At 38.2% G+C, this 24919-nt stretch overlaps 2 protein-coding genes across 3 annotated transcripts; both read left to right on the plus strand.

The window, feature by feature from the left end:
- The first annotated feature begins 4580 nt into the window (after positions 1–4580).
- Positions 4581–14540, plus strand: LOC121955370 (cysteine-rich protein 2-like). 2 transcript variants are annotated; one of them, XM_042503300.1, is made up of 8 exons: positions 4585–4779; positions 9012–9106; positions 10856–10913; positions 11228–11359; positions 11705–11773; positions 11923–12017; positions 12129–12186; positions 13948–14540. In XM_042503300.1, exons 1-8 carry the CDS (start codon positions 4737–4739, stop codon positions 14010–14012), a joined length of 615 nt encoding a protein of 204 aa, XP_042359234.1. In that variant the 5' UTR covers positions 4585–4736; the 3' UTR covers positions 14013–14540. The 2 variants fall into 2 exon arrangements, with proteins under 2 accessions (XP_042359233.1, XP_042359234.1); XM_042503299.1 differs by lacking the exon at positions 13948–14540 and having other exon boundaries at positions 4581–4779; positions 12129–13300.
- Positions 14541–16362: 1822 nt separating this feature from the next.
- pnrc1 (proline-rich nuclear receptor coactivator 1) lies at positions 16363–22468 on the plus strand. The gene is made up of 3 exons (XM_042503551.1): positions 16363–16572; positions 16658–17011; positions 19419–22468. The coding sequence occupies exons 2-3, from the start codon at positions 16667–16669 to the stop codon at positions 19905–19907; spliced, it is 834 nt and encodes a 277-aa protein (XP_042359485.1). The 5' UTR covers positions 16363–16572; positions 16658–16666; the 3' UTR covers positions 19908–22468.
- Positions 22469–24919: the final 2451 nt, after the last annotated feature.

The raw sequence follows: 24919 nt of genomic DNA on the forward strand, positions 1-24919 counted from the left end.
TTACTTTTTAAATGTAATATGTTACATATCAGTTAAGCTGTTAAAATTCTAACAATGTAACTTTTTTCATACTTTTTCAAAGTAATGTAATTTATTACATTTTGATTACTTTTCTTGTGTGACTGAGCATGTATTCTCATCCCAAATCGTCACATTTTATTGCTTTTCCAGTGGACTTCCACGTCTTCATATTACGCTCTGTGCCTGTTGTTTACATTCTGGGACGCCTGAACCTGACAAAAGCAAATTGCCAGGTTCAGGCAACAAAGGCCTGTGGTTAGGCTGAGAAAAAACATCAGGGTTTGGCTCTACATTTATACAGGAAATAAACACCAGGGGTTGCGCTGGAACCATCTACCACGCCTCCTGTCCACCCTATAAGGACTTTCCAGCTCTTTATATTATGCCGTTACTGGCGGCATTCAATCAGACGGCATCCAGCAGTGTATCATAACACTGTGAAAACTTCCATCTTGCCGCATTACAAACTGATGCCACCCTATTCCCCCGGTGATTCCTATCACTCTACGTTACCAAATAAAGGCAAAATAAGAAAAAAAAATCTTCTAAATATTGGATAAAGTAGTAGGCAGTTGTCTCAAGTCTCAAAGACAGAATGTTCTAGTTTTTACTGCTTATTTTTTTGTTGCTCTTGTTGTTGTTGCTGTTGTTGTTATATCTGTTGGACTCTAAGTTTTAAAAAAAAATTGTTCTTAGAATTTTTTACAAAACTACTGACTGCAGCCATGCAATAGTGGCTCTGTAATTTTCAGCTGCTGGTGTCTTAAAAATATAATTCAAGGGCTGACCAAGATTAGTAGGATTTATCCTCTGGAGACAATAAATGTCTGCACGAAATGTCACGGCAATTCATCCGACATTGTTGAGTTTGCTCCAGTGTTGGCAGTGTCGTTCAGTCAGTCCGACACTATAGGAACAACTGTTTTCAACTTCCCCTGAGGATAAATACTACTTTGTCTCAAAATCCTGTTGGCATTACGTCTCTTTCAGAACACATGTGATGCAATTAAGTTTTTTAAAATTATTATAAGACACATGGTTGTGTTATGGCAATTGAGGAAAATATCACCCAGTGCATCAGCATGGCTCACTGATGTGTTTTTAATAGTGTTTGGACAACACTGGAGCTCCCAGGTACAGAGGAATAAGAGCAGGCTTTGGATATGTAGACATATTCATTATTGGTTGCATAGATACATGTGATTTTGGCTGTTATGTAGAATATTTCTAGACTTATCCTTTGAGTAAAGAGAAAGAGCTGTCGTTGAACACAAAACTCTAACAAGACAAATAAATGTGAAGGGATAAAAAAACAGATATGAGACAGAACCAGTTTGGGAGTAAACCCCCCTACAGCCCAATACATCCAGTCACAGTTGATGCCTGTGCCAAAATTACATAGAGACACAATCTGGATATGTTTATTTTAAGATTAGTGCATTCCCAGGCCCTCGCTGGCTCAGGACCAAGTGCACTAAATGTGGAAAAAGAATTGCCACTCTTTCCATCTTTGCTCAATCTGTTTATGTGTGTTTATCTCATTTTAAAATACAGCATGCACTTGTTGGCCTAGGAGACTTAGTAGGAAGTAAAGTCTTACTGGCACAAATCCATTGCTTAACCTCTCCTTACACCCACCTCAGAGTCTTGTTTACAACAAATTTCTCCAGTCTCCAGTTCAGCAATAGCCGCACAGTCCAAGACCCTCTCAGCCACCCTCAACCAGTCGGTTGGTTGGTTCAACCAGTGACTATTAGCATGCAGTAATTGAATTAAGTGAAAACTATTTTTTTATGATGTAGGTTACCCTTCAGGACATTTCAAACTGAAATGGTATAGGGACCCTAAGACAACACCTACACTGTTAACTGATCTTGACGCTATTTATTTACAGTGTTGCATGAAATGTTTGCTACGTCCAAATTGCATACTGAGCACTAAATACTCATTATGTGTGGTCGTTTACTTTGTTTCACTTTGCATGTCTTATCAGACGCACTGAGCTATAATCACTTCTTTGCCCATTGTGGACCTGTAATTATGTTAACCTGTACCAACCTCAGCTCTAAAACATACTGTTTTCATGTACCAAATGGTATGCTAGTATGGTCCAACTACAAACAGACACTAAACAACCAAGAGGAGACACAAAACAACTACAAAGAGACAAGAAACAACCACAAAACCACTAAAAAAACACAAAAAGACACTAAACAACCACAAAGAGACAATAAATGACTTCAAAGATGCAGACAATAACCATAAAGAGATGCTAAACAACCACAAAGAGACAATAAATTACTAAAAAGAGACACACAATAACCATAAAGGGACGCTAAACAACCACAAAGAGAAAATGAATGACTTCAAAGAGACACACAGTAACCATATAGAGACGCTAAACAACCGCAAAGAAGCACTGAATGACTACAAAATGATACATAACAACCATAAAGAGACAAAATATAAAATCACCACTGAGACAAAACAACTCCAAGAGACACAAACTGATGAGAAAGACACTAAGCAACCATAAAGAGATACACAGTGACTACAAAGTTACACTTATTAACCACAAAGAGAAGTAAAATTACCACATAACAAAATCTGTAAGAGAGGTGGTAAGGCCTTTTGCATACTGGTGCCCAGGGGCCTGTTGGCTCATCATCCGCCTTTGCAGCCAGCAGCCGGTTAGCTTAGTTTAGCACAAAGACTGGCCACAGAGGGAAAAACCTAGCTTCACATCTAATTCCACACATTGGCACTTAAATCAGAATCTAAAATTTAATTGATCCATGCAATAACCAAGACAGGTGTGATGTGCCAGACTGTTTATTGGTGAGGACCAGAAACAACTGTTTGCCTGGCAACTGGTATTTCCCAAAACTGTTAAACTGTTACTTTAATGTTGTTATTTCCATCTAAATTTTATGCTATGTGGGGCAATGATGTTTCAGTGTGGCCCTGGGTTTGGGAGATTCACTATTTAAATTTATCACAATCTGTTTTGCCTCACTGCAGGATTTGGGGATCTGTCATTGTAGAGTCAAGTCAAATATTTAGAAACGAGAAATGGAAAATGTGGTCATTCATTGCACTTATTAACATTTAGACTAACACTTGAGTGGCCAATTTCTAGCCTCAAAAAGAGAAAAAATGTATTTTTGAATTTTTATGTATACTTATACTTCACCATACACAAAAGGCCACCTTATTTGAGTGCTTCTTGTATCTCTGTGCCAAGAATGTACAGAGCAGGTCTCCTGGGAGCTGCAGAGCTTCACTTAACATTCCCTGTGAAGAGCTGTGCTGACCGACAGCGTAACCTAACAACCACACAGACGACACAAACAGAGCTGAAGGGTGACACTGATGAATGCAGGGGAGCACACATTGCTAGGATGTAGGATTATTCACATTTCCAAAATAGAGGCACTTGCAATGATGCATAGCTGCAGACGGGAAAACACATTTAAAATTAAGTTTTACAAATGTGTAGAAACATCCATTGATATTGGCCCTCTGTATTCCAGGAAGGCTCCATACGAGGACTGATGGCATCAGAAAGTCCCTTCTTTAACCTACAAAAATATGGTATGTTTGAATCATAGATTTTATTTTTTCTGCCAACCAGATTTTGATTTTATTTCAATTTTCGACTACAAAAAGAATTGCTGACTTGTTAACTGAAAGTTGAAGTGGCACCAAAACCATTAGCAATTCTTCTCCTGGGACAATCCATTTTCATCATTATACATCCACTATAGCTGTTGGCATTTCTTGCTCTTGACCTAAGATGGCTCAGCAGATCGATGTGACATTTTGCCATTTAAAGCAGCAACAGCTATAATCCATATTTTTATAACAACTGATCGAATGTCAATAGGGAGTGAAGGTTTGTTGTGTTTGTAGTATAATAAACCCACAGTGAATTACCCTGCAGTTCATCTCAGCTTTATATTCAGGGTTTTAGTGTCATAGGCGATTAAAAAATAGTAAATATCTCCAATATAGGTCCTTGTCTTTTTATCTATGATATGATATGTGTATATGATACTGTATGTGATTTATGTGCACAACCAACATGTGTTTAATTCTGCCCTTTGCAATAGACAAGGCACTTTGCACCATGCACTATATACCATAAAGTTTACATTGCTATAGTTCCGGCACTTTTGTCCTCTGTATGGATTTTTGTTTTGTTTTCTTTCTTTCTTTCTTTCTTTCTTTCTTTCTTTCTTTCTGTCTTTCTATTGTCTGTTACCTACCAATGGACTACAGTTGTAAGTTTTCAGTCCTGTTAACCCCAGCATTTGTATTTTATACTGATGTGCATTAATGTATGTCCCTTTTAAATAGACAATAAATGAAATAAATCAATATACCAATATGAATACCAATGAAGACAATTGCAATAAAAGAGAATTACATTTTTTTGTACATAAACGTACCATTTTATAGGCCTATACTATGTGCAACAGCATATGATAACTGCATGATGTCATCCTGTGGGCGGGGTTATGAAAATTTGACAGGAAAATCTCAGGGAGGATGTGAGCGTCGGACTCTCGCATCATCACCATCACCGCCACCATCCTCTGAGGTGTGTCTCCTGCCGCTGGAGCAGCAGACAGACTGCAGACACACAGACAGGAGACAGATAGTCAGACAGATCACCGACTGAGAACTACTCCATCTCTTTGTCCACACGGAACATGGCGTCAAAATGTCCAAAATGCGACAAGACGGTGTATTTCGGTGAGTGCATGATTGCTGTGACCGCCCAACGTCGAGGTTATTGTCATAAGAGGAGGCTTTGACTGCTGGCTGGGAGTGTTATCATCATGAAAAGATATTCTTTATTTCTTAGTGTATTGTTAGCTTAACATTTGTTTAATGACTAGACGTATTATTTGTCAGCAGCTACAGAGATCATAGAAGACCTGAGGTGACGTGTATTCATTGACAAAAAAGAGGTTTTTCATTCTGTAGAGTTATTTAATGATTATAATAATGTAAGAATATAATGTAATGCCATTAAAAAAAAAAAAACTCTTCAAAGAGGCATCCGGGAATATTGTACAAAATATTTCCTTAATTCATGACTTCACCACTTTGTTTAAAAGAAGAAAAGAAAAAAAAACAATATCATTCAATACATTTTTTAAATTTCAGAAAGAGCTTAGTAATATGGCCATAACATTAATATAGTGATAACACACATCATTTTCTGAAATTCTCCGAATCACATGGTAAAAAGTTAGCCCATTGAGTCCAATTATTTTTTTATTATTCTCCATAAAACGTACTGCATGTTTTTAAGTATTTCAGACTTAATGTTGCAAAATATTTTGTTGACATTGAGGTTACTGTTGAGTAGTGTGGTGCAATATGGATAAAAATGCTTTTTCTACATTGTTATGTTAAAAGAATACTTTCTCCACAACGTGAACATTTGTATATCAAGTAAATTTTGTTTTACTCACATGCCTCCAGGGTGAACGAATCCTTAAACAGAAAATTTTTCATGAATTGGAGTCAAAGGGGGCACATGTAACAACAGCAAAACTATATGAAAACATTCGCTTACAAACTCTCACATAACAATAACATAATCAAGTCTTATATGTCCAGTCGAGTGCTCAGTGCTTCCCAAACATGCATCTTTTAAAAAACTTTACTGTTAGGGCATAAACAGTCGTGTGGATGGAAGACTAGCGCACCAAGGCAATTCAGTGCAATGCACAAGCTAAATTCAAACAATAGACTGCGTATAAAGCTCTACTTCCTCCCACTGTATAAAAATGAAGCCAAAATATCCTGGATATAGCTATGACCATCTTGAGCTGGTGATGAGTTTTGGGTTTCTGCTGTCTGACCAATCACAAGTTGCAACATTGAACATACACCAATTTGCACACACAGCTGTCGATCAAATCCAATTTTTATTTGCGTCAACTAAGTTATTAAAATCAGTCCTATCAGAAAAACGAACACTTGAAGATACATCAGGGTGATGAGAACTGCCTCAAATGCTAGAAACTATCCTTGGAAAATATTTATATGGCGTGTATTTTTAAGTTTTTAATTTCATTACCCATTCACTAACATAGGGTAGCCGGGGTTTACACTGCAGCCGGCCACCAGGGGGCCATCAGGACGTTTTGGCTTCACTTTCTGGGAGCTGTCATGTGGCCTATCTTTAAATAAGGTTCAAACCCACACTCTTTCCCAGGTGCGCTACTCATATGTGGAAGTGTGTTAAAAGCTGATCAGCTAATTTAGCATAGCAAGCTATGACCCCAGTATACTGTGGCCTGGTATATAGTGCAGCCAGTTAGGGTGCAACAGTATCTTTATATTACGATTATCATCTCAGAAAATATTATGGTTTCATCATGATACACAGTATTACACATTTTTTCGTTATTATCATTGTCAGTTACAGTGACCCTAAAAGGAATTAGAACAAAAGTTTTTTGGGGGGTTGAACAAACATTTGATCATAATCTAAACTTGAGTTACTTGTCTTAAAAGCCTTTTAAAAATACATAAAGTAGAAGTGAGATTCTCCGTTCAGTTGCATTTTTTTTCAATACCATAGATAAGCAACTGTGCATGACATAACTCAATTTTCATACCATGGTATACTACCCTACAACCAGTATACAGGCACAACTCTACCAAGTTATAAGTTGAACAGACTAAAAACAAAAGGATAATACAAAAACCAGAGGATAAAATAGTCCTAACAGAAATATGATAGTACTGCAGCAAAACCTCAGTTATGAATTTACAGACATACAGGAAGCTGAATGTTACTGTCAATTCCCACCAGAACAGCAAACATCCTGATGTAATAATCCTCCTACTATAATTATCTGGAGTCTGTTCTGCTCTGCCTCAGTGTGCCTCTGTTTTCTTTTTTTACCAGTTTTGATGTGAAAAGAATGTGACAGTTTCTCTCAAAAAAGTCTAAAAATGCCTCAAATGGTGACTCCCAGAGTCTAACTGGTGACGCAGCCCAGACTGGGCTATAATTGGTTCACTATCTGGATAAGATTACAGAGAGCTGTTTAACAGTCCTTGCAGTCATCAGTCTAAACTGTCAGCATATGACAAATCACCATCTTTACATTTAAGTCCACCTTTTCAATGACCTTTCTCAAGGGAATGTTGGCTGTGTTATTTCGTAGTTTTACATGAGAAAAAAGGTGATATCATCTTGCTCATTGGCAAGTTTAGAGTCCATATTCTATTCAGTTTGGAGCAACACCACATGGCTTTGTAAATAATTTATTGGTTGCTCGTGGCTCACAAGGATCAATTTTCTTTTTGTTCTTTCATCTTCATTGCTCTGGAGAACAGCAGCAGAACCCCGCCCTGCAGGCTCAACCAAACATGCTTCTCTCTCATCCGCCTTGAAACTCTGCAGTAAATTTCCAAGAAATATATTACCTCTGGCGGTAGTTGTTTTGTAGCTGCACAGGGAATTTATTGTGGCGGAGAGGCATTTGACACATTTAAAGCTCATGCATTTGGTCTATTAAGGGATTCTGAGCTTCAAAGTTGTCAGTATCCACCTTTTTTTCCAAGCAATTTATATTTAAAAAAAAAAATTTCCACACAGGTGCATTTCATTGATACAAGACAGATGAAAAAAAGGAAAAGTGTTTAAAAATATTTTAAGAAAATAAATGAATGTAGAACAAGGTGGTGAAGGGAAAGTGAAAATGTAGTTTATGTAGTTTATGAGAAAGTAAAGAAACATTGTTCTTTCAGAAATTCCAGTAGGTTAATGTTATTTGGCCAGCAGATTCTGTAATTCTTACAGGTTATAGGTTCTGGCATGATAACAACACACGACTGTACACTTGTTAGGCACACACATGTCCTCAATGCAAAGTGCTCGCTTTGTGCCAAGGTGACTTAATGTCACATATCTCAGTGACAGGCTGACCAGTGAGTCTAAACAGGAAGTGTCACGTTGTATCAGGACCTCTGTGTGTCTGCTGGGATATTCTGGGACTCTCAGCGACCCTCTCTGTTCCTCCGTCCGTCCTTTTGTCCTTTTTAAAAGTACAAAAGTATTAGCATCAAACTTCACTTAAAGAACCAAAAGTACTGAATGTGCAGAATGTCATATTTCAGAATAATGTCTATTAAAATACTAGATTATACTCGTTAATGAATTGATGTGTCCATCACTTTAATGCTGCAGCTAGTGAAGGTGGAGCTACATTTTACATTGACTTTTTATTCTGCTTGGTTATTTTAATCTATAAATATACTTTTTTTCCCCTATTTTATGTAGTGGCGTAAAAAAGACAATATTTGAATTGTATTGGAGTAGAAATGTGAAGTAGCAGAAAATGAAATACTCCAGTAAAGTACCACAAAACTGTACTTAAGCACAGTAAGACCTGGGGGTCTGCAGCTTCAAAACACTGCTTCAATTGGATACCACATTCAGAACATTAATGTAGCAGCAAACAGTTATTTGCTATGTAAAGACATAGTGGAGTATTGGCTTCCTGAGCAGAAAATGAATTCACAATAGCTCTGTGTTTTGTTGCAACTGCAACTTCTCTGTTCTGTGTTGTTGTAGATCGTTCAGCAGCGCGTGCATATCAGTGATTTCCTATGTGTGCTTCCCAAGGGTTAGTTTATCGCCACCAATCTGCACTGTGCTGATGTGGCTATTACAGCTGATATGGGGAGGCGTCGTCTCAGGAACCTAGTGCTCACTATCCAGTGATCCCCTCTGGTTAACACTGTTAGCTGTCAGCACTGTTTCTGTTTTAGGCACTGTTTATGGAGTTAGTACTGTTAGCTGCGAACTGCCAGGTCAGTCATCAGGTTGAGAACTGTGTGCAGGCAATAGTTGAAGAGCTCAACCATAGACTGGGTTAATGTCCCATAACCATTTTAAATATGAGCATATAATGTTGTAGTTTTATGACGCAGGTTCCTTGTCTCTTTTTCTGCAGCGGAGAAAGTGTCATCTTTAGGAAAAGACTGGCACAAGTTCTGTCTGAAATGTGAGCGCTGCAACAAGACGTTGAATCCAGGAGGCCACGCTGAGGTAAGAGGAAATGAAAAGACTGGACAAAAGGACTGGAGACGTCTGTAGGGCATATTTTAAGATAATGCTTTAATTTAGAGTATAAATACAATATGTTTAAAGCGGATACTTTATTTTTTTTGTGACATCATTAACAAGTAGTGGTGACAAAAAGTGATCAATAAGTGCTTTTATTTTACATGGATAAACTTCTTTGGACTTTTGACTGATCATGAAGCAAAGATCAGCTAAACAGTTAAACTACTTGCTGTAGCTGTTTCAAATACATTGGTTTGAAGAGATATGACTTTATTCGGCCTTTTATAAAAGAGAGGACAACATTCACTGTGGTCAAAGGTCAAAAAGTGATCAAAGTGATTTAGTTAAAGGATGTGTTCACACTGAATGCATATCATAGGAGCAGCTCTTTCATTGGTGTAGTTTGTACACAGAAATATAACATAATGGAAACCAAAGCTGACCCTGACTGCCCTTTTATCAGTTATACTTTAAGGTACTGTGCTGTATGTTAGCATTAATCGCAAACACCACCTAAATTAGGAATTCAAATGTGATATTTCATGGCCTCAGAAAGTTCAAATCAATATTTGTGAACTCTCAAAGCCAGAGACCAGATAAGTAAGTCTCAAACTTGTGACAACATAACATATAAAGGCTGCGTCATCTTTGATTGCCCCCTAGTGGCTGGCTGGAGAGTAGTTTATAAACCCCACCTCATTCATGAGCTCATCATCAATGGAGCACTTCCAGACTTTATACTTATGACATCTCAAATTTGAGTTTTACCACTCTTTTTTTTATTTTGGAGAGAGTTGTTCATGTTAACCAAGATTTTTTGAGTGTCTTAGACCATAGGAATAACATGTATGAATTTTGAAAATGGGCATAGTTCCTCTTTAATAACTTAACTGTCTATTATATAGAACTCTAATTGTTCTGTGGCATTTATGGCTTTTTAATTAGCTTTTAAAGAGAAAGTAGAGTACTGAGAAGCACAGCTGAGCTGACAAAGGTGTTCTCAGTCAGCACTGCTAAAAACTACTGATTTAGTCAGTGACAGTGCTGATTCTCTGCAGTCACTTTAAGATTTGTAAACACATCTAAAGTGAGTGAAATAAGAGCCTGGGTTGATTTAAAAAAAGAAAAAAAAGGAGCTGAATGTTAGACTGAAAACCACGGCTAAAACATCTCCGGTGTGTATGACCCTTAATGATCCTGGCATGTCTGTGAAAATCCATTAGAGAGCATTAACTGAAAGAACATCAATGCCTGACAGAAAAAGGGCTCATTAGTTCAGATGAAGCCTGCCATGTTGTTTATTATATCACTGAAAGGGGTCATTCATAAAAGTCAAGCTAAAGGACAAGACATTTTCCTGAAAAAGACACATTAGTCTCTATTTACGTGAAACAACACAGTTATCAAAAAGAGCACAGTGTGTCATTTACTGAGGAACTGGCTTTTACAGAGAGACAAAACCATAAAAGGGACTGATTCTCATATTTAGATCTGTAGTCATAGTACTTTTTAAATTACTGTGAACAGAGAAAATAACAGAGAGCAGACGTGTCTTAAAAATGTCTGTGAATAAGTCTTGCTTCATTTGTTATTTGATATAATGTGAATCCAAACAGGCTTATTACAAAAATTATAAAACTAAATCTTTTCACTCTGGTTGAGAACAGTGAGAAACTGGGCTTGGATGGCTCTGCTCACCCCCCCAACCACCCTCCCTCTTGTATTTTGCAGCATGATGGGACGCCTTATTGCCACAAGCCGTGCTACGCCACCCTCTTTGGACCAAAAGGTGATGTCTCACCTGATGTTTATGTATTTAAAAGTATTTAAACCTTTGAATCCTAAACAAATTGGTTTGATATCTTTTTCAAAAATTGCAAGATATGAGTAGATTTATAAAAATATTTAAAAACTAAAATAAACAAAATCTGGGGGAAATGATAAAAACATTGATGAAAATTACTATAACTATATAATAACATTTTAAATAATGTTACAGATTATTTTTTGTTAATTTTTGCTCTTTGCTTATTCCCATTTTTTTGAAAGAAATTAATCCAATTTGCTCAGATTTAAAAAAATTAATGTTTGCGTGTGTTTTAGGGGTGAACATCGGCGGAGCTGGCTCCTATGTGTATGACGCTCCTGTCAACGAAGCCCCTGCTGCCGTTTCCATGGAAACAGATGCCAAACCAGAGGAGGAGAAAAAAGCCCACGCACGGGGACCAGTAAAGGGTGAGAAATATGTGGAGCAAAACAGAAAATCCGTCATATGTCAACGTCAAAAAAAGTCAAGGTCTGCTCTAAGAGTATCCTCTCTGGAGGTTTTAGGAGGTTTAGTTCATGTCACTTTAATTGCATAGATGATTGACATATAAAGATATTGGTGTTAGATTTTGAAGAATAAGGAAAAATTTAACTGAACGACAAAAACTGGCAAAGGACTGATGCAGATGAAGATGTTTCAAAAAGATGTGTAAAAAAAACAGCAATATGAAAATAGCAAAAAGGGTGATAACAGAGATCATGCGTGTGTTGGGAGAAATACACATAACTCCAGTTCAATGTGTCTTTTTTCAGCTGCAAGCTTCTCATCTTTCTCTGGGGGGCCCAACATCTGCCCCAGATGCAACAAGACAGTTTATTTCGGTAAGCAGATAGGTTACTTCATATCACACAGTTTGTATGTACTATGCCAGTGTTGGAATTTGTCTGTCTAACGGTGACTGGTTTCCATGGTGATTATCTCCATGGTGGTGTGTGTGTGTGTGTGTGTGTGTGTGTGTGTGTGTTTATAGCTGAGAAGGTGTCCTCTCTTGGGAAGAACTGGCACCGGCCCTGTCTGCGCTGTGAGAGATGCAGTAAGACTCTGGCTCCTGGCAGCCACGCAGAGGTGAAAGACACAAAACACATTCATAACACTGGATGTGTCCTGATATTTCTGATGATTTTTGTTGTTTTTCATAATATAAAAACTCTTTCTTTCTGTTCTTTTCTGTTGCAGCATGATGGACAACCATACTGCCACAAACCGTGCTACGCGGTGCTGTTTGGGCCCAAAGGTATGAAGGCAGAAACACTGGGCAGCAGCAGGCTGGTGTCTAGAGAGACTCACATTAGCAGTTTTTACACAGAAATCACACAACAGGGCCGCTCCAAAGTCTCTACTTTATACCACCTTTTTCATTTTTTACACAGAACTAAACAACAACAGCATCATGATGCCCTAGTGTGTCATTTTAGATAGCATGTCAGCATCGTGGAATTAAAAGAGCCGTAACGGGTAACACAAAAGCGTCTGTCTCTAGTGTGACACGTACACATTAGCAGCACTTTCAAAACAAAAACAAAGACATAACATGGCAATAACTATCATTTAACATCTGTTATATGGCAGCTGATCCCTGGCCTTATTGTCTCCCAAATTTGGGGGAATTTCTCTTCTTCTTTGAGTTAGCCACCAACTACCACCTTGGTCATACACACAACCCGACAAAATGTCACACTTGTCCCATTCAAGGCCCCATCCTGCCGGCTGTCCCTTTTACACAGACATTGACTTGACGCTCTTAATATCTCTGCAGCCAGCTGAAAGGCAAGACAAGTCTGCGCTTCCATTCCACAATCGTAAACTCTGTAGAGAACAGTGAGGTTGAATAATGGCGAAACATTCCTTGAATATGAAGTGCCAAATGTGCTATCAAGACATTGCTTCAAAAACTCTCCAAGTCCCCAAACAACAGCACGCAGAGAGTCATTTTAGATCCACAAATATTTATCAGAGACAATTGTATCGGTTGCATCAAACCTTGGTGGATGAAACCAAATGAAATATTTTTGTGGACTTGAAAAGAGAAGAAACCTATTATGACCTTACTGCTCTTGCTTATGCCATAGCTGCAAAAATATAATCCTGTGTATAATCCTATATAACCATTCAAAGTTAACTTGTTCATTAGCAGATTTCCATTTCACAAAACTGTGGCTGTTTTTTCAAAGGGAATGACTGATGCAGTCTCCTTTGCGATTATATAGGCTCTGTTCACAATTTACAATTCATATGTGCTACATGCCCTGTGGTGGGTGCTGTGGGATTCCCTTAGCAAGCAAGCGGGGGAAAGTGGCTTTAGAAGAAGAAAACGGGGAAATACAGATGTATGGAGCCCCAGAGGTGCCATGGAGGGAAAATAAACAAGTAGTGCTCTTGATTTCAAGGTCCCGGTATATAGGATTAATTGGAATATTTTGGCAGAATGATATATTATATATATATTATATTTTTTCATCAATTTATAATCACCTGAAAGTAAGAACTGTTGTGTTTTTGTTAGTTTAGAATGAGCCATTTATATGTGCATACAGAGAGGGTCATCTCACATGCAGTCCACAATGTTGTTTCTACAGTAGCCCAGAGCAGACAAACCAAACACCAGCTCTATATAAGACCACCATAGTTCTCCTTCATGCTTGGCACACCAGAGTATTACAATTTGCAACCTCACCACTAGATGCCACTAATACTTCACATGGACCTTTGATATTCTTCTAACAGGCTCTGTCTCTCACTCTCACGCCACCCAAATAAAGCCAGAGGATTATCAGTTAGGCTCTCCTGTACATTACTCTTTGCCACAGCTTTTATTGGGAATATTTCAACTGAAGAAAGTAGTCCCAGTGAAAAGTGCTGAACAGTGTATATTTATTTTATAGTGTTGGCAGAATTTTCAGAGGAAGCTATTCCAAAATTATTGTAACAGGAAATTTTGTTGTTGTTGTTGAACTGGCCCTTTAACGGTAAAAGCTGTCTGTTTGCCCTCTCTCAGGTGTAAACACTGGAGGTGTTGGCAGCTACATCTACGATGAGCCTGAAGCTGAGGCACAGCCCTGAGCCCTGACGCTCCAGGGCCTCCAGGACCTCCAGGACCCTAAATTGTCTCTGATTTGCCTTCTATAGTCATGGTGACGGATGATATGTACCGCGATCACAGGGATGGATATTTAGATGTTTCTGTTGTATTTGTATATTGTTTATATATCTATTTTTTGTACCAATACGAACCTTTAACATGTCCTCCCATGTGAGTTTCAGATTTGCCTTTAAGTTTCTTGGTTCTCTTTGCCAAATAATTATGTAGTGGATTGAAGCGCCTGCGTCACTCATGATTGCTAGTTTATCAGACTTTTGTGCACTTACAAGATGTACTGTATGGAACTTACCAGCCCTCCTATTTATTGTCAGTGTTTTTGTAGAACAGGTTCATCCTGGTTCTAAAAAGAGGGATGAGTGTAGATGTAGCTGTACACACACAGACGTGAATTTCACTGAATGTTATGAAGGTGAGTTTGGGGTCTGTTAGGAACAAAACGTTTTCAATTGTGCATCACATTTTCTACAGTAAAACTGTGTGATACCCAACCTTTGTTCAGAGTCTGTGGATATTTGTTTATTTATTATAAGTAAGCAACAATACTCACAAGGTATTTAGCAAAACAGAGCACACCATAAACAAAAAGTCTTTAGGGCTGCAACTAAAAGTATTTTCATATCTATTCATCTGTCATTTTAGGCCTCTACACCGGCCCAGGCTGGAGGCATTATGTTTTCACCTGGTCCATGTACACTCCTATTCCCAAACAGTCCCTTGCTTGTGAATGTGATACCTCATGGGTGCCTCAAGGAAATGTCTTCAAATTTAGCACAAACATCTGATTTGAGGTAACAATGACCTCATTATATTTTGATGGTCAAAGGTCAAGGTCACTGTGACCTTGCATTTTTCTCATTCTTGTAAATGTAATGTCTCAAGGACATCTGGAAGGAATTTCCTCCAATTCTGCACAAAGGTCCAGGTGGACTCAATAACTGACAAATGAAATTTTGCAAGTAAATAGATCCTTACAGTAGAGAGTATTTATAGTCAGTATATATAATCAAAATTATACAGCCATTATACATTTATTTATCCAAAGGACAGAGTGAACAGCAGGCACTCCAGTTGATCCAGTTGATCATCTCTTTCATCTCCTGCTTGCCTTAGCAAAGTGCCAAACAATAAAAAAATGTAACGTCATTGACAGGATGAAGTCAGACACGCCCCTTACTGGAAACAAGGTCCCCGGAAGTGTAGATTTATTGTCCATCCATGCTAACAACATTAGTACTATCGGAAGCTGAGAGACATTGTCTACAAAATAAGAGTATAGAAAGGGACAGCACTGTATCAATACGCTGCAGTAACCAGTAATGTAAAGTACAGTTATGAAGCACAACTTTGCGGCATGTCCACTGCATTTTATGCAGTACTTTTTAATCCACAGCATTTATCTTACAACTTCGCAAATGCATACTTTATACAAAACATGTCATCAGGTTGTTAAAAAATGGCACATTGCCAGAGATCAAATTACTTCATAGTACAAGATACACTTTGAAATGTATTTTTTGCGTGTTTCAGGAATAGTGGTCAAAAATGTAGCAATAATATTGTAATATATTGTGAAATAACAATGCAAACCATTGTGCCCACATTATTAACACAGAGGAGGACAAATCACTATTAAATATCAAATAACAAATATCAAATAACTATACATGAATGATCAATAAATGAAATATGCATACACACGCACACAAACACACAATATATAAATATAATAGTATTTATGTTTTATGGATTTATTGCGTAGTCATATGTCATTGGTGCAACATAGTCTGTGCATCAATGTTTATATGTATGTTTATTCACTTATTTATTTATTTAACACCGACTAAAGGGCACTCCATAGAAACATGCAGGGGATCTATGAAGGTTGTAGGCTTACTTAAAAGCACATTTAACTTCTATATAGGTCGTAGAAGACACCGTTCATGCAATACGTCTATAAAATAAAAAAAAACTTTACATTATTTCTACAATTCTACAATTCTACAATTTCATTTAGCAAACGCTTTAATCCAAAGCGACGTACAACACAAGCAAGAATTTAGACTTAAGGAAAAAACCCTTAGTAAGTGCAAAAAGTGCTTCAGGTGTGATTGGTCACAGGTATTGCCGTCTAGTGGCAGAAGAAGTCAATCTTGCACAGATCCTATGAAAACAGCGCGTGTGAGCAGAAATGTAATGTATGCTGACTGCATATTCCGCAGTCCGTATTGCATCTGTAGTTCGTCAATAAGCCGTCTTATTTTGAAAAAACTCGGCGGAAGTTTTACTGCGTCTGTCTTTATGCTAACGCTACTTCTGCTTTGAGAGGCTCACTCGCGCCGTCCAAAACATCCATGTCCCCGACGCCATCTCAGGACAAAGGACGCCCGTTGGGTTTTTAGCTGTAGAAATAATAATTCAAATCCCACAAGTTTACGCACAGGGACGTCTCGGACAACACAGCGATATATCCGTTCAGCTCGTCTTTCTGCGTGGATAAGAAAGTGTATTCTCCAAAGCTTGGTTAGCTAACTGTTAGCTCGTGACGTTGTTAGCTAAACTAACTTAGCCGTGGAGGAATTTCACAGCCTGTTTATGTTTTCGCCAGCTCAAAGACATGTTGGACGGATCTCCGGCTCGCAGCGATGAAGCCAACATCGGCAACGTCGAAAACAAAAGCCCGATATCGCTGATCTCCGGGAGCGATGGGGTAAACACGGGCAACAAGGCGAGGCAGGCGCTGCTGAAGAAAGGAGGGAGGAAGCTGCGGTCGACGGCGCCGCTGCATCACCAGAAGCCTCCGAGACACAGTCCCAACATCCGCCTGTCCGACCACAACAACAACAACACTCTGGCTGCTTCATCTGCCAACAAACCCTCAGTTCAGCCCGGGAGCGAGCTCCCAGCCGGGACACAGACCGTGCTGACCCTCCATCACCTCAAACAGGGAGCCAAGAAAGAGGTAACCGTCCTGGTTTGTTGTTGTTGTCTGTGCTGCGGCTCTGATAGATGATCAGCAATGTTTACTGCCCATTTCAGCCAGTTGGAGTAACCACAATTACCTCAAACAGGGAGCCAAGAAAGAATAATAATAATATTATTACTAATTTAACATGACATCCAGTGTTTGTTCAATAATCTCAGTTAATTAATATTTTTTAAGCAAAATTACCAAAACATCCCCTCATATAAATATTGTCCCTTTTTTCATGAGTGTAAAATGGGCATAGTACACTATTTTTTTAAAAAAAATTTTTTACGTGTTATAGACAAGGGATGAGTATTAAGTAATCGATTATTCGGTTATAAATAATTAGTACTCTATTAACCCAGAAAACAGTCTGCAGCTTTAAGTAAGTTATTTGCAGACCTATTCCCATCTCTATCAGAGTATTTTGTTAAACTTTGTAATCGTAAAGCCTATTAAAACATAATGAAGTTCATCAAACAAGCAAAATCCCAATGTATTCTTTTAATAAAGTGGATTTAACAATGACAGTCAGCTGTTGTGCCTGAGGCGGTTTGAAGTGACGCAGTTTCTAATCGTTGTTGTGAAGAATCGAAAGTAGATGTGTGTGTGGTGAACAAGCCGGTCTTCCTCTTTTACTGGCAGCTACTGAGATAAAAGCCTCACTGCTGCTGGCAGTATTGTCTGTAAAAAAAAAAAAAAAAAGAAAGCAAGCAGAGGAAGCTTGTGTAAACAGTGCAGGTTTCATAAAACTTCAAATATGTTTATGATGCAGGGCTTGTACTCAACTTTTCACATTATTATGGGCTCTTGTCTTTTTAAACCTTGTTACATAAACAGTTATGCACTGACATCCCATCTGTAATACAGGTGTGATAGTTATTGAAAGAAGACTCCCTTGGAGCTTGATTCAAACACAGGTTAAGATATTTCATGGACTATAATTCCCTGAGGATGTTAATTGGACAAATACAAAAACGAGTTTTTTGAAGGTTTGATATAAATGCATTCCTAGCTTGAGGTTTGCCTAAACTGCTGAAGCTTGTAGACTATTTTTTGTCTAACCACCTGACCTTTGCGTGTGCTTGTCCTCTTTATGCTCACAAAACAAAAACAAACTGCTAAGCAAGTAAAACAAATGAATTAGTACACTGATCCTACATAGTTTTTCTTGTTCCAGGTGCAGTACTTAAACGTATACCATGCAGGATTGTCAGCTAATGTTTCAAACATGCTCGCCAGCACTAAGCAAAAGTTAAAGCCAACCCCAGATTCACTTTCATGTAGGGTTTACCTTACTGTACTTATTTATTTATTTTTTATTCATTCTGGCACCTGGTTGCCCCCTTTTTATCAGGCCCTAACCTCATTTGAGAGCTTTGGAGGTACCGGCCCATAAACACCCTGAACACAGAAAATAAGAACATACAGGCAGAGAACAGAGTCTCTGCAGAGCTCATAAAATGCTCAACGGTGCCATGTCCTTGATTGTGAACAACTGAGGCTTTTGAGGATGCCTCTTTTATTCCTGGTCATGATACCATCATCTGTTACCAGTTAACCTGTATTTCTGGGGAATGTTCCAGGTGTTTTTGATCATTCACAGCTTTCCCAGTCTCTGGTTGCCCCTGTCCTAACTTTTTAGAACCTGTTGCAGACATCAAATTTAGAATGACTGTATATTTACAAAAACCAATAAAGTTCCTCAGTTTGAACACTAAATATCTAGCCTTTGTATCAGGGCTGGACCCGACTCAAAAGTATGCCAGTCAAACAGGATGTGGCTCGTTTTGTTTTGCATACTACTTATTTAAAGATTGAACAGGCTCCAGGGGATGTTCATCGGCGCTCATGTAATATACTAAACAAGCTAACAGTGCTAACGACGGCTCATAAATGTGCAACAGCGTTGTTTTTGCTGAGACTTGCTATCAAACTAAAGCCAGGAATTGTATCGTAAAGTTACTGTGTTACTGTGTGCTTTAAATTCACCACCTCTAAGCAGAAGGTCTCTTCTCTCTCCTCCGCTGTGCCGCTGCCTGCATGTCTGCAGCTCCCTGTACCAAAGACTAGCGTGAAAGTCAAAAAGACTCTCTCCACAGGGGAACAAATTTCCCCCAGAAAAACACTGAAGCAATCTACCGAGGGTGTCCGGCTGATGATTCAAATCTCTGACTCACTAAGAGCAGCCCTAAACTGTACTGTATTTAACTCAAAGATATGCAAAACATTTCATTCAGTCTTTATATACATTTTACACAGTTCCAACTTTTTTGGGATCAGGGTTGTATTGTTTCCATGGCCACAAATTAAATTTCATGCTCCATATGAGGATGTAGTATAGAATAATAATATTTATTGGATATCTGTATTAATAAGAACATTTGTTTTTGTTTCTTAGCTGCTAAAATCCAAAGGTGGCAGAGTGGAGCGGGGATCCACACAGCCAGATGGCCAACCTGCTCGCAACCTGCCCCGAAATGATCAAATCGCCCAGAACATGATCAAACGGAGTCACAAGCCCAAGCCGGGCCAAACCACCGCACCACCTAGCTCTGCAAAGAAAAAAGATAACGGCAGTCCGAATAAGCCCTCATCTCTCCACCAGCCTGCACTCCGGGAGCAGAAAAAACCCCTCCACAACTCCAACAACGTGAAGATCTTCAACACTCCGCCTGCTGAAGCTGCACCTGAATACCTCAAAGATGGCGAGAAGGTCTACGCCGGGGCTAAGTTCAGCGAGCCGCCGTCACCGAGTGTCTTACCTAAACCGCCCAGTCACTGGGTCGGAGAAAATGAGCCTGAACAGAGCAACCAAAGCCGAGAGCAAATGACTGTTCACCTAAAGTCGCTGCTGAAGGTTCAGGATAACAATAATGACCACGTCTGATATCAGATCGACACTTAATGCCAACGATTGGAAAATAGGCATTAAGCTGAATTGAGTTTGGCCCTTTAACACACTGCAATACAATGAAGGGAGTTTTTTTTTTATTAACTGTAGTACAATTTCCCAGAATTCAACTTGCTGCCTGCATTTGTGAACATTTTGGAGATGACGTGTTGTTGCTGGAGATCTGACTGACATGCTGCGTACGTCAGGTGTGTTTCAAACACTTTCGGCCTTCTTGTTGGCAGAGGGAAGAGAAAGTGCGGTGTTTTTGTGAATTTGTGTCGTGGGAGGTTGAGGTCGTCTCCAGTAGCAACACGATCAGCGTCTCATGTTTACATTATGCAAAGTGAGGATGGCACTTTTTTGTGAATGCTCTTCAAAAGGCAGCCTTGGGTTGATTTTTTTTAAAAGAACTTATGTAAATGTACAAAATATATTGTAAACATATATTTGTGTATATTTTTCCTTGTTATTTTAACTGAGATTCTAGTTTTGTTACTGAGGTTTTTTCCAAAAAAAAACAAGAAAAAAAAAGAAAAAATGTCCCCTGCGAACTGAGGCACTTTGTTACAGCTGCTTCAGTGTGAGGCTCAGTGGACGCGAGAAAGACTTTTCTAACTGATTTGCACTGAAAATCAGGAAGGGCAGGACATTTGTTGTTCCAAAGCTTTAACAGCCACTTTGACGATTTCATCAGCCAGCGTTGAGCACAGGAGAGGACTTCCAGATTTCGGCTGGGCACCTTTCGAAATGGCTCTGATACAAATCAGCATTTTCTAGCTGGTGGCTGAAGCTCTTTCCCTTCCTCGAAAACGGGTCCAAACGGTGGAAAAGCCAAGAGTTGAATCAGGGACTGTGGGGCTGTCGAAGCCTCGGTGAACTGAAGAGAAGACGACAATGTGAAAAGTCTCACAACCAGCTGCTGCAGAGAGCCAGTATCCACACCGAGAAATTTTCTTTTCTTTTTTTTTATCTCTATTGCACTGACTCAGAGTACGTTCACATTAAACCGGCTACGTTAAAAAAAAAAAAAATCTCTCTGTATCGGCCGTCTGTCCACACTGAGCTGCTGTCTTTCACGACCAAAAACAAAACTTTTTCCTGAACAGTATCCAGACTGGCTTCATGTTTCAGTTGCAGCTACAACAATTAATCAATTAATTGACTAGTTGACAGCTATTTAATTCATCACCAACTAATCTGATTATCTAATAATCTGTTTGAATACAATTCTAAGATTGAATATAGCCAATAGTCAAAATTCGCTGATTTGAGCGCCTTGAATGTGAATATTTTCATTTTTTCTTACTCACCCATAAAAAATAAACTAATCAATTAATCAAGAAAAAAATCAGATTAACGGACAATGAAAATACGGGGATAACTGTATATTTTTGAGGAGTGTGTGGCAGTTTAATTTAAAAAGCACTAAAAAGATAGTCTTCTGTCACTTTGTGAGTTTCTCTGTGATCAGCAATCCTAATTGTCAGAAAGTTGATTTTGTGAAATTAGATTCAGTCCAGTTGAGAAAGTCATGAATTGATGGACAGAAAAAAATGATCTGCAACTATTTTGATCATCTGTTAATTATTTGATTCACTGTCCAAGCTGTTAAGCAAAGGATTTTCTGCTTCCAGCTCCACAAAATGTGATGATTTCTTTTGGACTGTCTGTCGGGATAAAGGATTTATTGTAAAAGAAACGATTTTCTGATATTTTTGTAGAAAGGTGCAAAAATAAGGAATCAGTAACGAAAATAATCATTGGTCATCTCCCCAGTCATATTATTATTCTGAAATAACGACTTTATGTTAAAGCTGGTTAAGATGCAGTTTGTCCTCACTTATGTACAGTAAGTGAGGACGAAAGAACTGAATTCGGCTCTATTAACAGACGATGTAGGTGATCACAGAGCAGAAGGGGACAGAAAACAGGTGTGAAGACGTTAATGTTGGCCCCGCTCCTCATTAGATGTCAGCTGTGATGATAGTTTGCAGAACAAAAAGGGGACAAAGAGAAAGAGATTACGCGTAAATGTTTCAGTGTGGACAGCATAAAAACGCATTGTTTTTAACACGTAAACTGAGTTTTAAAGATTGTATGGCTTCATGTGGACGTAGTCTCACTTTTTTCAGTATGTTTTAAAGGGGACTTGGTTTCACACACTTCACTTCACATACCTCTTTACCTTTTCATTTCTTTAAGATACTTTAAAGCACGTTAATGTTTACCAAGAGTGCAGTATGTGTTAAATTTGACACAGATGATCTTGTGACGATGTACCACGTGTTCTTTTTTATTATTATTATTTGAGTGGTTTCTGTGGATGCAGGCAGCTGCTGGATCTTATTTCTTGACCTCTGTGACGTCACGTAAATGGAAAATTGTATTACCGTATCCCCGAAAACTGCCCATTTTATTACAGTGTTTTAAAATGATTTCATTCCAGTCATGAGAACATGCTTAACGATTCATCTCCATGTTACAATTTGGGAAATTGATTTTATCAAGTCATTAATATCTAAATTAAAATTCTATTAAAATATTGGTTACCCCTATTATACGTTGCCTTTGTGTTTATTATAAGCTAGGATAAGTGAAGATGTCAGTTTTTTGTCTTGCTGCAGATGGTTATAAAACACATTTTTTACAGAGATTTTTTTTCAATTGTATTCATTTACTTAAAATGGCAAGAAAAATTATTTGAACTAATTTCACAATTTGATTTTTTTTAAAATTCTTTTGGGGAGTTTAGACCATGTAAATTCAGCATTACTTTCTTCCCTTTCAGGTACTTTTGGTATATGCAGCTGGTTGGCAGCTGTAATGTCTAACTTGCGAGTAACGAACTGCTAGAGCGAACTAGCAGTTTGCTCATCCACAAATGCTTGGCAAGTAGGTGTTTTCCCTTTTTAAATACTCACATAAGATCTTGGTAATGAGATAAAATATTATGAAAAAGTTGTGAGAATTCATTAGAAAAAGTGTGTGGGAACCCTGTAAAATCTGCGAGCTGTTTGTGCATCCTGCTAACGAGCAGATGAACACACACTCAGGATCCCAAACATAACCTCAGTGACGGCGGTAATGCAGACCAACGGCCAGCAGGTGTCTTCAATTGTCTCGTTTTTCATCATGAGAAGAACAAGCCACCACGTCTCTGCTGCTGTTGTAACTTTATCAAGTGCGAAAAAACATCCTGCATGTCTTTCACAACCTGCAACAATGAACAAAGAGCTAAGTAACTGCCTAAACCTTTTCCTTACTAAAAATGACTTCAAATTCTGCTATTTTTTATTACTATTCTCCTACTTGCGTAGGTGTGTAAAAACAGTTTTTGTGATGAGAAACTGATGATGAGGGCATTTCAGAAAATCAAGAACTACTCTTCATTAACGTCTCAGTTTAAAATAACTTACATCCTACAGTTCAAATACCAATATATGTTGCTATCATGTTTATTTATAGCAAAAGGCTAAATTATGGTAGTTTCATGAGATGTTAAAACAATACAAGAAAGCAAATACAAATGGGGATTGAGAGTTAAATATATATCTTGACAGTTTTCGCCCGGCTCGTGGCCTTACTGTCCATCAAATTTCTTTGTGACAACCAGCGAAAGAGACAACTGAACAAGCAAACCAACTAAAACCAAAACCTCAGTTTTAATATGCAGAGATTAAGTTAACGGCCTGCGTGTCTTCAGTTTTCTCCGCAGTCAAATCAAACGTTTTTGAGGCCAAAGATGATTTTCAGTGGAAAATCTGTTTCTGCATAAACATCCTGAGACAAACAGCCATCCAAAAGTATAGAAATAAACTTCTTATTGCAAATCTTGAAAAAAAAAAAAGAAGCCTAGAATGGCCACCTCTTATGGCTATCAATAGTGGAAGATACATTTATGCAGTTATTGTACTTAGGCACAGTTTTGAGGTACTTTTGCTGTACTAGGGTATCTATGGAGTATTTATGTTTTATGCTTTTATGTAATTACTCTAATACATTTCAGCACTGACACTTTTGTCAACGAAAATGAAACATTGATTTTTTTTTATCAAGATTTTTTTCTTCGCTTATCATCTTATTGTATTTTCTTCATGGAAAAAATATATTTTATCTGATTTTAGGAATGCTGCTGCGCATTAAAGGATGTGTGCTCTTTTGCTGCATCGGTTTTCAAAATCTCGAGCTTCACTTTCAGAGGACGTCATCCGTCTGATTTTAGGTTTGCAAAGTTTACTGAATCCCTTTCAGTTTATAAGTAGCTTATCATGACCTCACTGCCATGTGCAGCTTTCATCCACACTGATACAGAGTTATTGATCTGGAGTCCAGTTCTCAGTACTTTTAAGTTAAGGCCGAAGACCTTTCTCTTTGCTGCCGCCTCAAATCAAATATTCATTGCTCTCTTCCTGCACTTTTGTATTTTAAACCCGTCTTTATTAGCATGTTTAAGATTTATATCCTTTACCTCTTTAATTGATTGTTCAATTGAATCTAAATTTTCTTTTGTAATGAACTTGCTTTCAGGAATATTGTTGTGGTTTTTTTTTAGTTTTTATTACTAATTTATTTTTTTGTCTATGACCTATTCCTGTTTGATATGCAATAATTTGAACTTTTGCATCTCTTTTCAGTTTGCCCTGATATTTAAGTATCCAATAGCAAAGGAGGTATTTATTTGATTTTATTTTATTTGACCATTAAAAACAGTAACACAAAAAAAAAAAAACAGGTAAAAAAAGAATACAGAAATAAAAACAGGGTGCTGGAGAGGGGCTCGTAGAAATACCTCACCTAAGGTAATAAAACAAATTACACATCATACAAGAAAAGATGTGACACCCTGTCATGAGAACTTGCCAGTTGTTTGTTTTGCATGGCTCACACCTGCATACTCTCATTTCACTCCCCACCCCTGCCATCCTCACACCAGCCACTAGATGCTCTCAGACCTTTTTGCTACTTCTGGTCACCTGACATCCTCTCCCACCTGCTCACACTTCCCT

This window comes from Plectropomus leopardus, chromosome 16, assembly GCF_008729295.1.
Source record: "Plectropomus leopardus isolate mb chromosome 16, YSFRI_Pleo_2.0, whole genome shotgun sequence".
Lineage (NCBI taxonomy): Eukaryota > Metazoa > Chordata > Actinopteri > Perciformes > Serranidae > Plectropomus > Plectropomus leopardus.